This window comes from Ammospiza nelsoni, chromosome 1 (assembly GCF_027579445.1).
Source record: "Ammospiza nelsoni isolate bAmmNel1 chromosome 1, bAmmNel1.pri, whole genome shotgun sequence".
NCBI classification, from domain to species: Eukaryota; Metazoa; Chordata; class Aves; order Passeriformes; family Passerellidae; genus Ammospiza; species Ammospiza nelsoni.
The window spans coordinates 106,047,369-106,064,368 of NC_080633.1; the positions used below are offsets into that span (position 1 = coordinate 106,047,369).

General features: G+C 41.8%; 1 protein-coding gene across 1 annotated transcript in view; it reads left to right on the top strand.

Moving 5' to 3' along the window:
• The window catches only part of COLEC12 (collectin subfamily member 12), a 104,122-nt gene extending 93,240 nt beyond the window's left edge, over positions 1–10,882 (top strand). Inside the window, exons 5-10 of the mRNA XM_059466965.1 lie at positions 494–1,540; positions 2,950–3,438; positions 3,549–3,685; positions 4,409–4,518; positions 6,202–6,347; positions 7,538–10,882. Of these exons, the coding sequence (XP_059322948.1) occupies positions 494–1,540; positions 2,950–3,438; positions 3,549–3,685; positions 4,409–4,518; positions 6,202–6,347; positions 7,538–7,557 (1,949 nt within the window). The 3' untranslated portion in view covers positions 7,558–10,882. The remainder of the gene's footprint in view (positions 1–493; positions 1,541–2,949; positions 3,439–3,548; positions 3,686–4,408; positions 4,519–6,201; positions 6,348–7,537) is intronic.
• Positions 10,883–17,000: the final 6,118 nt, after the last annotated feature.

The window sequence follows — 17,000 nt, forward strand, 5'->3', positions numbered from 1 at the left end:
GAATTCTATGTACTAAATCACAATGAAGGTATTCCACTTGCAATGAAAAGAAAGAAGAAAACATGAACAGATAAAATAAACTCCTGGTCTTTCAGCAAAATCCAGTTGTAACTTCAAAACCTCCACTTGCTGGTACCTGTTTAATGTTTTGAATTCTGTTTCCAATTCAGTTTTCATTCAGAACACAGCATTCTTGACTGCATATACTCATCAGTTTCTAACCATAGTTTTTCCCATTTGTGATGACAGAATCACCATTTTGTTCTCCTCAGCAAGACACAAGGTCTCCATCAATTCCTCTTTGCTTGTTTTCTCTGTCTAGCGGCAGAACTTTGTTTAGTCGTTTCTCTTTTCTGGAAAAGATAGCATAAAAATCCTACTGAATAGTTTGACAACCTGACTGTTCTTAAAGAACACTGTGTTGTTTCATACTGTGTTAAAAAAAAAAACTAAAGCCTTTCCTTTTTTTTTTTTGTTTTTTCCTGTACAACAGATGACCAAGCTGGACAAAAAGCCTTGAATACTAACACTGAACTGTCCAGCTTCAGATCTGACATTCTGGCTCTTCGTCAGCAACTTCATGACATTGCAGAGAAAACTAGCAGAAACAAAGACACACTGGAGAAGCTGCAAGAGTCTGGAAATGTATTAGATGATAGGCAGAACCAAATGAAAAGTGCCTTAGATAGTAACACTTTCACGATCATCAGTGTCAATAAGACACTTCAGGCATATACTGGCTATATCAACAATCTCCAACAAGACACAAGTAATATACAAGCAACCCTGCAAAGCCAAGAGCATTCTCACAGTGTGGTCATCATGAGCCTTAACAACTTAAACCTGACTCAAATACAGCAAAGAAATCTTATCAGTGTCTTACAGAAGTCAATGGAAGATACAAGCTCGGCTATTCTAAGAATCAAGAATGACTTTCAAAATCTGCAGCAGGTTGTCCTTCAGGCCCGGAAGGACACTGACTGGCTTAAGGAGAAAGTGCACAATTTACAGGCCTTGGCTGCCAACAACTCAGCAATGGCAAAAGCCAACAATGATACACTTGAAGACATGAACAGTCAGCTCAGCTCCTTCAGTGGGCAAATGGAGAACATCACCACAATTGCCCAAGCCAATGAACAAAGTCTAAAGGATCTCCAGGAACAGCATAAAGGAGATGAAAACAGAACTGCTGCCAAATTCACCAATCTAGAAGAAAGGTTCCAGGTCTTTGAGACTGATATAGTCAATATCATCAACAACATCAGCTACACTGCTCATCACCTACGGACACTGACGAGCAATCTCAATGAGGTCAGGACAACTTGTACGGACACCTTAAGTAAACACTCGGATGAGCTGATTTTTATGAACAGCACACTAGCCAATATTCGCATAGACTCTGCATCTCTCAAGGTGCAACAGGATTTGATGAGGTCAAGATTAGATGTTGAAGTTGCTAATTTGTCAGTAATCATGGAAGAAATGAAGCTGGTGGATTCCAAACATGGCCAGCTCATCAAGAATTTCACTATCCTACAAGGTATGCAGCTTCCCTAATGATGGTGTGTGTGCTGAATTCCTGCTTGCATTACTTCTTTAGTTCTGTGGAAGTTAGTGTGTGCTGGTACAGAGTCCTGAAGTTTTCCATTATCTAATCCTAAACTTTGGAAATGAACATGTAGCTTGAATTTTCCGTACTAATTTTTCTAGCTAAAATGGGGATGTTATGAAAGAAGGTTCTGACTTAGCAGAATTTTATTCTGTCTGACTGACTGACTGACTGGATCTGCTTTTGATTTAGTTTCTAAAATAAGTGAGTGAAGGTGTGGAACATCAAGAAACAAATCCTCAGTAAGGAGGAAATGGCTAAAAAATATATGTTGGACTATTCCCAGAAAGGTCCACCCTTACTGAAAAACAAGTTACTATTTCACTTTAAGCCAGTTGTTAGTCTGCCAGAAAACATCCTACTTTGCTTAGTTTTTAATCCTGGGATACTTTATTTTCTCCAGAAATAAATAGCATCAGGTTTAAAAGGTTTTTCCCAGCCAAATATTATCCCAAATGAAAAGAACACTCATATTTCCAATCAGATGTGAATCAGCCTAAACCTCTAATCACAAATATAAATCCATTGCTCCAAATAAACTAAGGCTGCATTAGAGCCAAGATTACATGTCAGTAACCTTAACCATTCTCATTTCAACCAGGCCTAAATGATTCCAGCTTGGTGATCTATCTCTGGAGGAGTTTGAATTATGTAGATTAGTGCCGGGGGTGGGAAGGTAGTGACAAGGGATTTGCTCATCCATGAACAGAATCCCAAACTGTTTTGTTGTTTATTGCTGTCACAATATTGCCATTTCCTGTTGTGAGTTATCGTCCCCTGTCTTGTTAGAGCTGGCCAATTTGCAACTTCCGGTCTTTTCCATAGTTGGCCTTTTGCTCACTATCCATCATTTTGTCTCTTTTTGACACCCTGTTATTGACAGACAAACAATGAGGATCAGGAGAAAGAGTCCTGGGACTAAGAGCAGAGTGATGAGAATAGAAGGAGAAGGGAGCATGGCAGAGTGAGGGAACAGGACCAACAACACACAGCACTAGTGCATAAACCAGTATAGACAAGTGCACAGAGTTTTGCAGAGACTGGCACCTTGCCTGGTCACCTGGGGCGCGGTGTCACTGTCCCGTTCACATGGCTGGGTGTATCAGAGTATTTTCTGTATCTTGTATTTTGTGGAGGTCAAGGAAAGGACAACAGTATACAGGACCTGGAAAGCAGCTGCACTATTACAAGCACTGATGAAAGCAGCTGTTAGCCCAGTTTCTGTTTTTTTAAATATCCAGTGGCGTTGGTCTGAGATGTATTAAACAAGCCTACCCCACGTGGGCTTTTTGTTTTGTTTTCTGTGCATATCCCCACTTTGTACACTTGCATTGTTTCAGGCCCTCCTGGTCCAAGGGGACCTAAAGGTGACAGAGGCCCTCCTGGTCCTCTTGGCCCCGCTGGCCTAAAAGGACAAAAAGGAGAGAAAGGAGAGCCTGGACCACCAGGACCTGCAGGTGAGAAGGGCCCACCTGGGCCAGCCGGGCCACCAGGAGAAAAAGGAGGGAAAGGTTCAAGAGGATCGCCTGGCTCCAAAGGTCAGAGAGGTTCTCCTGGCAAGACCGGTCTGCCTGGACCAAATGGAGACCCAGGGCCACCAGGGCCACCAGGCAAGGATGGTCCACCAGGGCCCCAAGGCCCACCTGGATTTCAAGGCCTGCAAGGAACGGTGGGAAGCCCAGGGTTACCAGGACCACGAGGAATAACTGGGCTCCCTGGGGTCCCTGGGCTGCCTGGTCCGAAGGGCCCGCCTGGCCCACCGGGGCCGCCAGGCCCAGGGATGCCAATGGCGCTACAGAGCCAGCCTACGCCCGTGCCCGAGGCTAATGGTAAGCCATCACCACACTGCATGCTGTGCAGGGGCATGGGTTCCTCCATTTATCACTGCTCCCTTGAGTTACCAATAACAGGCTTAACACAAAAAAAATTCACATCACAGGTTGTTCCCCCCACTGGAAGAACTATACAGAAAAGTGCTACTACTTTTCAACTGAAAGAGAAATTTTTGAAGACGCAAAGTTATTCTGTGAAGAGAAAGCATCACGCTTGGTTATCATCAATGACAAAGAAGAGCAGGTAATTACCCTCTCTTGCAGGTTTTCAAGGAGGAAGTTTGAAGCTGTTTAACATGCAGAAACCACAAGATAGTGGGAAGCTGAGAGCACCATGAATTCATGTAGTAGAAATAAACACATTGACTCATTAGAATTTTAGTCCACCCTCTTGTGCCTGATCAGCAGCTTCTCCCTGTGCAGAAGGGTAGTGTGAGCAGAAGGTGGTGGGGACAGAGCAGTCAGAAAAGCTGCTGAGAACTGTAGGAGTTTTGAACCTTTAAAGATGGAATCCATTATGCCTTGTGTACTATCAAAGTATTTTTCACGACAGTGAATATAATGTAATTTTAAATTATCTGATTTAATACATGCAGCCTAAGACTAGTATGACCCAAAAGTATCTTTAATCTAACTATATTTTAAATACTATTCAACATGGCAGTGGAGATGTCAAGATACAATTCCTTACTCTTAGGGTTTTTTTCAATTTGTGTCTGTAAGATATTAGCTGTGGCTTTATGTCAACCCAATTTTCATGCCTAGTTCTCTCTACCTCATTGCAAACAATGAAAGGGATTCTAATCTGGGCAAGGGGTCTCAAGGCCAACTCCTGACACATATCTTCAGCTAAGAAAAAATTCTCTGGCCCACTGTGTTGTCATAACAAGAGGCTTATGAAACCAGTGTAGTTTATTGGTGCCAAAAACCATTGTCCTTGTTATGGACTAAGCTCTTTCTTTCACAGCAATGGATAAAAAGGCAGATTATTGGGAAAGGCAGCTTCTGGATTGGACTAACAGATACAGAGAAGGAAAATGAATGGAGATGGTTGGATGGATCTTTACCAGTTTACACGTACGTAAATAGAAAGCAATGCTGTCGCTCTTGCTGATACTTCTAAAAGCAGCATCTAGACATTATCTAATGAATCCAGATGGTTGTAGATGCCAATAATTTAATTTGTTACTGAGGATGCTGGGGTTTTTTCTCTCTGCCTTCTCCATGCACAAGGATTCCTTTCCTTGCCAGAAAGAAAACTGAATGTTGAATGAAAGAATCACATAACTATGCAGCCCAGTGTTTCTTGCCAAAACTTTTGCTTCTGACTTTTATTACAAAGTTGAGATGGAAAGCACAGTTTTACTGTTTTGGTTTGAATTTTCCTTATTTGCATTACAAGTGGCTATAAATAGAGTACTCGTTCTAATAAAAAATGACCAGTCTTTAGATAAAGCCTAAATCCAAGTGGAAAGTATTCAGCATAAGGAAAATGCATGAAATGAGGGTGTCTATGCTTTGGCCAGCTGAGAACTGAATTGGCAGCTTTCCAGGAATCCTAGGGCTACACCTAATTTGTCCTAAATGGAACAGATTGCAACCACCCAAATTTTTAATACTGAGAAGTAGACTAAAGAGTTTATAGATGTTAACATGCTGTGCTTCAGAAAAACAGGCTACACAGTCAGTCAGATGTTACGAAATGATTAGCTATGATCTCATTGGTGTTCATTTAGATGAAAAACATGGCAAAAGTCACATTCATTTCAAATGAGCCGTAATATTTTCCCCTTTTTCTCCTTTCCCATTTTCATCTTTCTTTCTCTTCATGGCAGCACTGTGACTGATTCTACTTAAGGTGCTGCTTTTAGTAGATTTCCACTGCACCATGGTTTTAGGTGCTCTGTCATAACCTCAGAGCTGTTGGTTACAGGTTTTTGGAGTATTTCATTACTTCTGGAAAGCTGTGTGTCCTCCCAGATGCCTGGTTGGATGCTCTATGTCAGGCAGGCATGTTTTTAGCTGAGCATGGACTGTGTCAGCCAGCAATCACAAGCTCCCTTCAACAACCTGTTTCTGCAGGAAAACCGAGCTTTTAAATCCTGAGTTTGGAAGCATTTCTCACTTGTTAAACAAAAACAGGATGAGGAAACACTTGCTGCAAGATTTTTTACTTGCTACCTTCAATTTCACCATCAAAGCTAACGATCTCAAAAGATGTGTGTAAATATACTGTGTGTGGATTTCTTAAAACTCAATAGAATTCCCTTCCCATCTGAGCACGTGTCCCTAAAACACATGGATCTTCGCTGTTCCTCCCAAGATGCCCACCTTTGGTGCAGTCAGAGAGCTTTGCAGTGAGTGAGGGCAGGCTGATGCCATCTTGGCATTACCTCTGAGCCCGTGGGCTCTTCTGAGCCCCATCTGCCAGCGGGAATGCGCTGTGCAGGTTTCACAGGCTTGGAGCAATGCACTTGGAGCACGGAGCACTCCCACTGTGTGTGCATGTACGCTCAGAAACTAAAATAAAGTTCATTGGTCTAAATTTAGGTCTCTGAGTTTTGGCAGCCTGAGGCCGAATAGATTCCCTTCTCTGTAATACATCTGTTTTCCATTTTCAGCAAGAGTTATGTATTGTTTGTTTCAATGTGTGTTTCCCGTTCAGAACAGATCTCATGATGTTTTCGTTAATTTCTTGTGGTGAAAACCTGCCATGTGTGCTGTGTTGTGCAATCATATCTCTTGCTTTTTTGTGGAAAGAAACTGGAAACCTGGGCAGCCTGATAACTGGGATCACAATCACGGGCCAGGGGAAGATTGTGCTGGGTTGATCTATGCTGGACTCTGGAATGACTTCCACTGTGAAGATGCTAACAATTTCATTTGTGAAAAAGACATGGACAAAGGTAAGCAAGGCCCTTGGTTTGATTATTCCATCTTGCCCATAGTAAATGTCCCGCAGCTAGAGGTGAGATCTTCGCTAAATGCTACAGCAGTGCCCTGTTGAGGAAGAGGGGGAATCACATGTGAGGCACTTCTACTCAGATCCAGATGCAAGTGCTGGATTTATTGCACTTGGAAAAAGCAGCCTCGAAGCTGGCTATAGCCATGGAATGCCCAGAATCTTGACCATTTCCTGTAGGCTTTACACATGCCTAAAATTTTGGGCATGATTTGGCGCATACTCCAGATCCTACCCATGCTGGAAGCTGCCTTTATAGGCTCAGTGGCCACACAACAGGGAAAGCTGGCCTTAGAGTGGCTCAGGAGTCAGTCTTCAAAAACCAGAAAATATTTCTTTTGAAAGTTTGTGCAATAGGAGGCACAAACTTGGTGACTGCTGAGGAGATCTTAAAATTCCCGTCACTGCCAGGAGATGTCCCATGGGACTGAGAAGCTGGGTCCATAGGCCATCAGCAGCTCATCCGTTGCAGCTGGAGTGAAGGGCTCATAAGCTGCTGGTGTGGCCAGCAGACAGCCAGGTGTTTGCCACAGGGCATCTCTCTCTGTTGACACAGGCATTTCTGCAGGAGCAGAGGGCAGGTGGTTCCCATGGCCGCTTAGAGCCCGGCCCCATCGCCATAGAATGTGGTCAAACGTGGCACAAAAGTGTTTGTGTTCATGCTGGGGCTCTGCCTGAAACATTATCTCCTCCATACAACCTGTTTAAACATTGCTCTGCCAAGGGTGCCTGGCTCCTCCAAATGGAAACGTGTTGGTTGGATTTCAGTGAAGGCAGACATAAATGTTAGCCAGAGCCAAAATTACATCCCATCCATGGTCCCCTAAGACACAACTAAGTGCTGAACAAGCTTTGTATGTATAATTCTGTTTAGATGTCCAGAGTGAAGGACCATGTGTAAGTAACAATAAGATTTACCCTGGTTTTCCTACATACATTTGTTATTTTAAGAAAACTTAAAGGTTTACAAATATTTATACTCCAGGACTTTCAGGATCTGAGTATGAGTCCGCTCAAATTTTTTCCATACCTTGATCTCTGTAAGTTTTCTCTTTTGAAATTTGTTTAATCTTCACAGGCTTTTTACAGCATTTCATTTTCTCTTTGTTTTTCTTGTTTTCTCTCATACTGTAGGGCAAATTCTTGGAGTGTAATAGGCTGTAACTTTACAGATACCTTCATATTAAGGAAATTTATGTAAAGAAGAAGAAAATCATGGGAAAGAGCAACACTGACTTCCAAAATTAAAAAAAAAATGAAAACAGAAAAAAAGCAAGCACTGAAAACTGATTTAAAAGCATCAAGGAATGCAGCAATAACTCTTCTCCAGCATCCTGTAATTATTTAAGGCCTTTCGACCCTCAGCATCAGGAAATACTGTTGGACTAATTCTGTTCTAGATTTTCTTCTCAACCAGTAACCACATCCATAACCAGCTTGTGTCTTCTGAGAAAAGACATTCTATAAATCTGAGTAAGACTGTTGGTCACTCACATAGAAAAACATATAAAGCAACTGTGTAAACGGTTGCTTAATTTGCTAAAATCCCAAATGTAGGAAAATTATACAGATACACGAATATATAGATTTTATATAAATATATATATATAGTCCAACTCTTATCAGTAATATGGAATATACTTTTAAGAGCTTTTAAAACTTTGTATTTTTGTACAAAATATTTGCTTTTTACAGTTGTTCTCTTTTTTACTGACTTTTTTTACAAATATAGTGCACAGGGGCCAAAGAAAACAATAAAGGTACTAATAATTCATTAAGGTTTGCTATCAGGCCTAGCTCAGCTATAGAGAAATATTTTTCCAGCTAGAAATATTTTTACTTTCCCAGATGATTTGTTCTGGTTAAATAACTTTTAAAGCAGATTTTAGATAGTGTTTTCCTTACTGTAAGCAGTCTAGTCTGCATGTGTAACAATTAAGTTGACTAAGGACTAGATACTCATTATAGCTCTGATCACAGCCAGTGTTTCATTGGGGTACTATGGAAAGACCATTTTAATAAAAGCCTGCCCTTCCTTCCTTCCTTCCTTCCTTCCTTCCTTCCTTCCTTCCTTCCTTCCTTCCTTCCTTCCTTCCTTCCTTCCTTCCTTCCTTCCTTCCTTCCTTCCTTCCTTCCTTCCTTCCTTCCTTCCTTCCTTCCTTCCTTCCTTCCTTCCTTCCTTCCTTCCTTCCTTCCTTCCTTCCTTCCTCCCTCCCTCCCTCTTAGGAGAAAATTCCATGGAAGTAAATCTCCAATTTTTAATAATCATTTTGAAATGTTTTCATTCCTTCTCCCTTCTTGTAAGGAATTCTACCCCAGTAGTTGCCACACATACTGCAGGTCAAGCCCAGATGAGAGACTTTATGAAAAGAGAAACAAAGAAGCTGCACACACTGAAATATGTTTGTTTTTAAGACAGATTTCAAGATTTGGTGAGAAAAACATGCCATACTCAGAAAAATCTAATAAACTTGCACTTCTCCAAAGTGCTTTGTAAATCAATCTGTCTGTTTTCTTGGACTGGTACTTCTCTCCCAAACAAAACAGAAAATATGCTGCAAAGCAGAAAGAGATTATATCATTACCCAGCCAGTTTCTTCCACAGTACCATGAGCCATTGTCTAGGCAGCTTATTAGGAATTTTAAAAATTAGCAGGTTAATTCATTAGCAGAAACCTTGGTATTGGTTTCCAATTTTTATACCCTTCTCATGGCCACATGCTCTACAATGAAGGAAGTTGTTTTGGCTTCTTGGGAAGGAGAGCTGTTTTTCCATTGCCTCCTGACCTGCCATTTACCTTGGCTGAATGCAGATATGTTTGTTGAAATACTCCAGCTCTGTTGGAAACAGAGACAAGATTCCGTACTTCAGATTTTCAAATACTGCTCCTAAGATCAATCAATTAAAGACTGCTGTTTCCCTACATCTCTCACTCCCTCAAGTGTTTTAAATTTCAATTATAATTTTTTTTCAAAATACACAAAATTATACATTTGGGAAACTGTCCTGTGACTACAAATTAGATATGAGACAGGAACAACGCGAAAATTGGTATATGTATTACATAAAAAGGTTTATGTATTGCAGCTGCAGAAACCCTGTGTCACCATCGTGGAGGCAGGGCTTGTCTGGATTTTGTGACCCTTTTCTTTTTCACAAGGTTTTGAATACAACTTGATTCTGCCATGCACTGTCATGCTGTACCAAGGAGTTGTGTGTAGATACATGCTGCAGTGTTTACATATATATTTACACATTGTCTGTGGAGATAATGTTAAACTGCTATTTTTGGATAACGGGGTACAAAACCAGTATTTTGTGTGCCCAGAGAGCCTCACAAACCCTGGTGAATGGAGCCTTGAAGAGCCACACTGAAGTGGAAGGACTGCTACCTTTGTTTTGAATGTTGTCTTATTTGGGTGAAATAAGCCTGTTTTGAGCATCTACCACATTAAATTACATTCCTTATGCTTTCTATTGATGTCACAGACTTCTGTCACCAAAAGAAGTGAATGAGAAATGTCTGTTTAAGCCCAAGCTGTATTGCTTCCTTGCCCAGTTTTCATCCTTCTCTTCCTTCAGCAACAGCAGTGATGGTACATACACGAGATCAGATTATCCAAGAGTTATCTAGTGTTCCCCAGCCAGAGGAATGACAAGCTGAGGACACTGAGAAATGAGACGTGACTGGGCTCACACCCTCTGTTCACACACTTGAATCAAACACTGCAGCTGTTAGACAAAACTGGATGAAGAGGGATGCTGCAGTTGCGTGCCTGACGTGGCCGGTCATCCTTAAAACATGGCCTGAGCAGCCAGGCGTGCTGAGACAGACCATCCTTTTGACCTAGTATTCCTGCAGGAAGGAAACAGAGGTGTCTAATGGCAGCAAGAACTGAAATCACTGAGAGGACCAAGAGTGTTAAGACAGCTCAGGAACACATCACAGAAAGGACAGATTGGCAGGAGCACAAGCAGGACACCAGAATGGGCCAAGAAATTGTCATGAAAGCCACTGCCACTCCTTAATGGGAAAACATCTTCATCAAATCTTTCTGTATGGTTTCAGTAATAATGCAGATTTTATAGAAATTTTTGAGTGATAGCAAATTTTTATGCCCCAGCTTGAGTTTTGCTTTCCTTCTTACACATAAGTATTGTAACTTGTCATACTGAGCACACATTCCCATCATCCTTCTTGTTTTACATAAAAATTAAATACAAGTTCATATACCCTGGCAAGCACTGGACTGTTGGAAGAAAAAGAGGGAAAGTCAGAGAAGGTACAAAGTCATTGTGATTTACATTAAGTTCTGGATTTCTTAATGTCATTTCTGACTTGTTTCATTAATTTATTTGGAAATGCCTTCAGCTGATTAGAGCTTATAAATCTCAAGTCTCATTTCCTTTGTTGTCTATAATTAATACTTGCAAATGTTCCAATAAAGGAATCACTAAGTGAAAACACAGAAATTAAAGTTGTTAACTCTGTGCATGTGTGTGTTACCAAGAGGGATGTGGAAATCAGAGGGATGTGGAAATCAGAGGGATGTGGACCCAGAGCATTCACAGGTATTAAAAATCAAACTGATGAAGCTTTTTTCCATTAAAGCCTTCTTTTTCACTTACACCACCCTGGTTCTGAGCATGTCTGGGGCTATCTTATCCTGCAATTGCAGGTTTACTGCCTTGTTCTTGCAGCACATAGGGGATAGGAACATGGTTTGGAAGGCCTAATCTGAATAAGACCTTTAAGAAGGGCTGAAGCCCTTTGCTGCTTACTGTCCTAGCACACCAAACACCTCATATGAGCCTCCAGGTGAGGGATGTCCTGAACTAAGTCACATCAGCCCCCACATTAGCCATTATGATGGCTTAAATTATCTGTTTATAATGGCTGATCTGGTCTTGCTATTCCTCTCTCTCTCAGACAGCTGACCTCCTCTTTTAATTTTCTGTTCCTGGCAAGTAGCTACCCTGCTTTTAACAAGTAGCAGGAACTGGTGTCTGGTCAGTGGCAAGGCAAGGAGCTGGTCAGAGGGCAGCCACTGGCTGTGGGAGCAAACTGATCTGCAAGGAGCAGGGCGGCTGAGTCCATTCACATGTGAGAAAACAAAACCACTTTTCCCCAGTGCAGGCTCCTTGCCCAAGAGCACAGCAGCTCACACATCTGTAGCATCCAAAGGGAACACGCAGTCTCCAGCCTTGCTTTGCTTTTCCTCCCTCACTTCTGTGGGTGCCTGTGTTCCCCAGAGCTCTTCCATGGCTCTTCCACGAGCGGTCCCCAGAGCAGGCTCTGCACTGCCCTGTGCAGGTGCTGGGGCTCACCCAGGTGAGAGGCCAGCAGTGGGACAGCGGCCCATGCCTGGCACTGCCCCCAGCTGGGACACCATGGGCTCCCCAGGGCCTGGGCAGGAGCTGGAGGAGGAAGTTCCCAGTGCTTACCCACACTCAGGGATACCTTGGGCACCTATAAATGGGACAGTAAACTGCCTTACAGACAAAACCCTTGCTCGCCAGAAACCAGGCCTTCCTAAAACCAGAGCCTATTTGTTCATTCACCATCTCCACTGCATTTTTTCCATGTTGTTTACTGGAAAAAAAATTCTAAAAAACTTGGCTAAATTTTTTTTTAAAGTTCTCATCTGTTTTCTTTCATATGGTGGAATACGTTTGTTTTTTCTTCCCATCTGGCTCAGAGATGAAAAAACATTCTTTGATTTCTTTTTCAAAATAAACTCAGTGTAACACTATGAAGTTTGTGTGGAGATGTTTTGGGATTTTTTTAGACCAAAACAATAAAAGCAAATTACCAGGCAAATAATGCCCTTTTTGGAGAAGATCTTGCATGCCATGATGATTTTCTTACCCGGGGAACTTCCCAGAGGCATGTAAGTATTGCCAGCCCCATTTTGTGACTGGAAGAAAAAGGAGATTTTCAAGAATGTGATTCATTTTGAGGTCTCATTTTAGAGATTTTGGTTTTGTTTATCAGGTAGGTGGTTTTTAGAACTGACTTTTTCCAGTGAAACCAACATTGACACACAGCAAATTATTTTTCATACACCTTAGTAAGGGGAGTGGGCTTTTCAATGCTAAATTAAACAGAGGGTTGTCGTTCCCCCACCATCCTGCACACGGGAGGCAGCAATTTCTGGGGCTGTTTTGGAGAGCAGAGCTCAGTGTGATCACAGCAGAAGAATAGCAGCAGAGCAATGTCCTGTGTGGGTAAGAGTTAACACCAGACACTAAATTACCAAGAGACCCCTTAGTCAGAAACAAGAAGGTTAAAGGACTGCTGAGACCTCTGACTCCTCTGCAACTTCAATAAATCTTCCCAAAATCATACCAACTTATATTTTAAAAATAATTATGGGTTGCTTTATCCCTTTAATAATTTTGGCTGCTCTCCAAAAACTTTATTAGGAATCTTCTTTTAATAACCAGTGTGAATGCAATTATGTCCAGTTTAGACACATTTGTTCTGGTTCCAGTGCTGTCCTTCAGCTTAAACAGCATCTCTCCTGGGACTGTCAAGTAATTGTAGTGGTCAGTGTGGAGCCATTCATCTCGAGACACAGTAAGGGGTGGTTGGGAACAAACCCATCCCTCTGACCAGCTGGGGAGCCCTGATGACAGAGCCTGGCTCTGATCCCACCACCCAGCCCCACAAGGGATTATCTGAGGACACTCTGGGCGTCTTGATGAATGGTGGAAGTTTCCATACTCATTTTTGTTAGTGTTGCAGGAGAGCAGAGAGAAACAACACGGGTATGAAGGGTGGTTTCCCACTGAATTAGAGCAGGTTACAAGTGCCTGGCTTTTTATAAGGCAGTAACACATTTTATAAGGCATTTGAAAGATCAGTCTGTGTATCTGAGCTTAAGCACACTTATTCTGGGTTTACACCAGAGCAGAATCTAAGTTCAAGTGATACCTAGGTCCTTGTTCTTCAACAGATTAAAATCTCCAATTCAGAGATTAGCGTGTGACTTCTACTTTTTCTATCTGTCCTGCCAAGGCACAGATCCCCAGCTCAGGCATCAGTGTCAGGCTCAAAGGATTGCTTCCAAACTTCCCATGTTTGCAGTCATGCTCCTGTCAGCCCTGCCAGAGATCCTGCTGATGGAAGCTACAATTCTGAAATGTGACTTTGGAAGGATTTTGTTTAGGAATCCTTCTCATTCAGAAGTCTGGGCATATTGCAAAGATGACATTTCTTTAATTCCATCTCTATTACCCACACTCATATAAAACAGATGATGAATCATTTTTCTGAATGGCAACAATGTATTTTTATCCACTTTGGTTTATTATGCCAAAATAAAAGCCTGGAAATTAAAATCAGACAAAGCATCCTTGGCACTGCAGTATTCCACTGTAGCAGGCAAATAATGTTCCTGGATTATTGCCTGTGAGAACAGCACAAACTGCTATCTGAACAACAGACAGCTTCATGCTATCTGCTGGCAGAAGCAAACTTACCTACAGGCACAGCCTTGTCACTGGTCCATCATCTGACAGACTGGGGCAACCCTGCTTTCCTGCTGTGCTTCAAAGAAACTGCAGGAGATAAGAAAGAGAAAAGGTCAAGTGAGAAGAGCTGACGACAGAAGGGGAACAGAGAAAAATAGAAAGGGACAGCTCAGGGAGTGGAAGAAAAAAAAATACAGAGAATGATTGAGGAGCATAATGAGCCCTGATTGTGGTTTCTAGTAAGATCAACCACAGAGGAGCTCTCTTCTCAGAAACAACATAACAGGGGCAGTGTCATGGTTCTCGTAATTCCCATTCTCAGCTGTGAAAAGAACACATCCCTGCCTTGCAAGAGAGGCATGTCATTCAGTTGGTGCCTGAAGTCATGTCATACTTTCCCAGCACAAACAAAAATTCCTGGTGGCTCCAGGTCTTCTGGGAGCTGGGTTGAGGCTTTTGTTTTGGTGATTAGTTGGTTTTTCCTACGTGTCCTTTTCCTCCTACACAAGTTTTGAAACACAGAATATTTTCTAGTTTTCCATCTGTATTAGAAGTACAAAACTCAACTTTGGAAGAAAGAACAAAAGCAAGAACCTACAGTAGGTCTCCAAGCAACAAAACACTGTCTGCAGTGGAAAATATGTCCACAGCAGTATTTGGACTTGCAGCTCCCATTTTTATACTAAATTCTCATTGGTATCAACATTTGAACAGGTGCACTTTATGAAATCAAACATGGATCTTTAATAAACAAGAGCTGCAGAAATGTACACATGCTGAAAAAGGGGATACAAAGAGGAGGTACCTTCATTTTTAAAAACAGACAGTTGCTGAATTTGAACACCAGAGACACTTCAATTCTAAATACCCTTGAATTTGCTTTAATGGTAGCATTTTTAAATGACCAATCACTGACTTTCCCCAATTTTTAAATTTAAGATGCAAAAGTTGGGGACTCTCAGCAGTCACCGGCTGATGATTTAATGGAAAAAAACCCTAATTTCAAAGGCAGATTGGATCTCTGGATACCATTTTATCCAGATTAGCCATGTTAGGAGAGGGAAGGTGGTCAAAAGTCCAGGTCAGGACTCTCCACTAGGTGAATTAACTCTTTTTGTGGAGAAGGAGAGCACTTTATTTATTTCAGGTCTTAGGAGGTCTCCCAGTCTGCATCCATTTTGTGGCATCTTACATATGAGGAAATTCTAAAAATAAAATAAGGCAAGGAAAACCACAGGCAGAACAGCTGTTGTTCTACCCAGACAAAGCTTTGAATTAAAGCCATTATGAAGGACCAGACTCTGCAATTGAAAAGCCATTTACATTTTCAAGTCTGATTCCAACTGCAAATCTTCAGTTATATATATGACAGATTAAAAGACTCTGGCCTCACTGCACTTCTCCCTGGCAAGAGAAAAACCATCTGTACAGCATAGTTTGTGGTTGCTTCAACTCTGTAGGTACAATTTTTTAAAGGACATGGTGATATATTTTTTCATTTCCCTTCCCTTTATTTTAGCATGCAGCAAAATCACGTGCATGGCATTTTTCCCAACCCTCTGGTTGGGACTCTGGCTCAGGAGACTGATGTGTTTTGATTTGCTCTTTTCCCTTAATCTGAGAGGCTACTGCGCTATTTCCTTTGTGATCATACCAGCCAGGGTAAAAACTTTGTATGAATATGCGGCTGTGAAAGCAGGAAAAAGAGCCAGGAATACTGCTCTCTTTCCAAGCACAGATAGACAGTGAAAATGAGTGTACACCATGTAATAGGCTGCACAAATCCATCTGGAACTGGCTCCCACAGCACTCTGGCCATGCTCTGGGCTACTCACGCCATGAGTATGGGAGGAGGAATGACAGTACTTCCACATGGAGAACGAGCTTCCTGGAGCCCAGGCAAGCCTTGTTTTGACACTTCAGTCACCATTTGAGAAGTACATGGCTCTTGTACCACAGTGGATGGAGGCAGCTCTCCCCCTTCACTGCTGATGCTGCAGCCAGAGGTGTTCCCATGCTCAAGGACCCCAGATAACACTGGGTCAGCTTCTTTCCAATGCACATACAGCATCTTGCAAGGTACAGACCTAATTTTGAACATTTTGAAAAAGAAGTTGAAGAAATGAGGTGAAGAAGATGAAGTTCTGCTGGGAAAACAAAAACAAAAATAGAAACTACACCAAACCTAGAACAGGTAAATTGTTTTATCATTAGCTAAAATATGTGATAAGTAGAGATTAGAGAAAACAAAGTATTTGTTGCAATTTATTGTCAGTGTGACCTGGGCTGTCAGGCACTGGGAGGGAGTGCACACCACATGCTTCTCCTTCACATGAGATGACACACCGGAGAAGACGGTGTATAATACCTGTGGGAGGACAGAATCAGACCCATTGCTTCTGTTCAAAAGGGATTGCTGCCTGAGAATGAAAAACCAAGAGGAAGGGATTTATTCAGACATTTACTCCTTGGTGCTTTACTGCTCAGGGCTATCTTCTCCCACTGCCAAGGGCATGGTTGCCAGCTGTGTCAGATATGTCATCCTGTGTGAACATCTCAGCCACCCCACAGAACCTGTGGCACCATTAGGTGACAGCAGAGAGGGCTCACCAAACACGTCCCTAATGCCATCCAGCACCACGTACAGCCTGGATGTCATTTGGTGTGGTTCATATAATAACAACTATATAATGGCACAAACATGAAATTCTAGAGCATGAAGTGTGTGCACTTGAAATTATATATTAATTGAAGCATCAGCTAAAGGATATTTTGAGTTGCCTTCTAATCCTGCTACTATATATAGTTGCATAGCAAATTTATATCAGAGCAAATTCTCATGTAAATTATCATTTACACACCATCCAGAGAGAGAAGGAAAAATCTTGGAGAGCATTGTGGTGAGTATAACACTTAACTTCAGAATTTGAATTTAATGGAGCAGCAGTTTTTTCTAGTAGTGCTCATACCATGGTTGTGAGATTTAAAATAGACTGTCTCATGCCCCTATCTGAATGCCATTGTAGTTTAGGCAACAGAAATTAGAGGTATCTCAATGTTCTTCCAGGAAATCAGGTGGAATTTGCTCTGTGTTTTAAAAACTCTTATAGCCTGGCAACA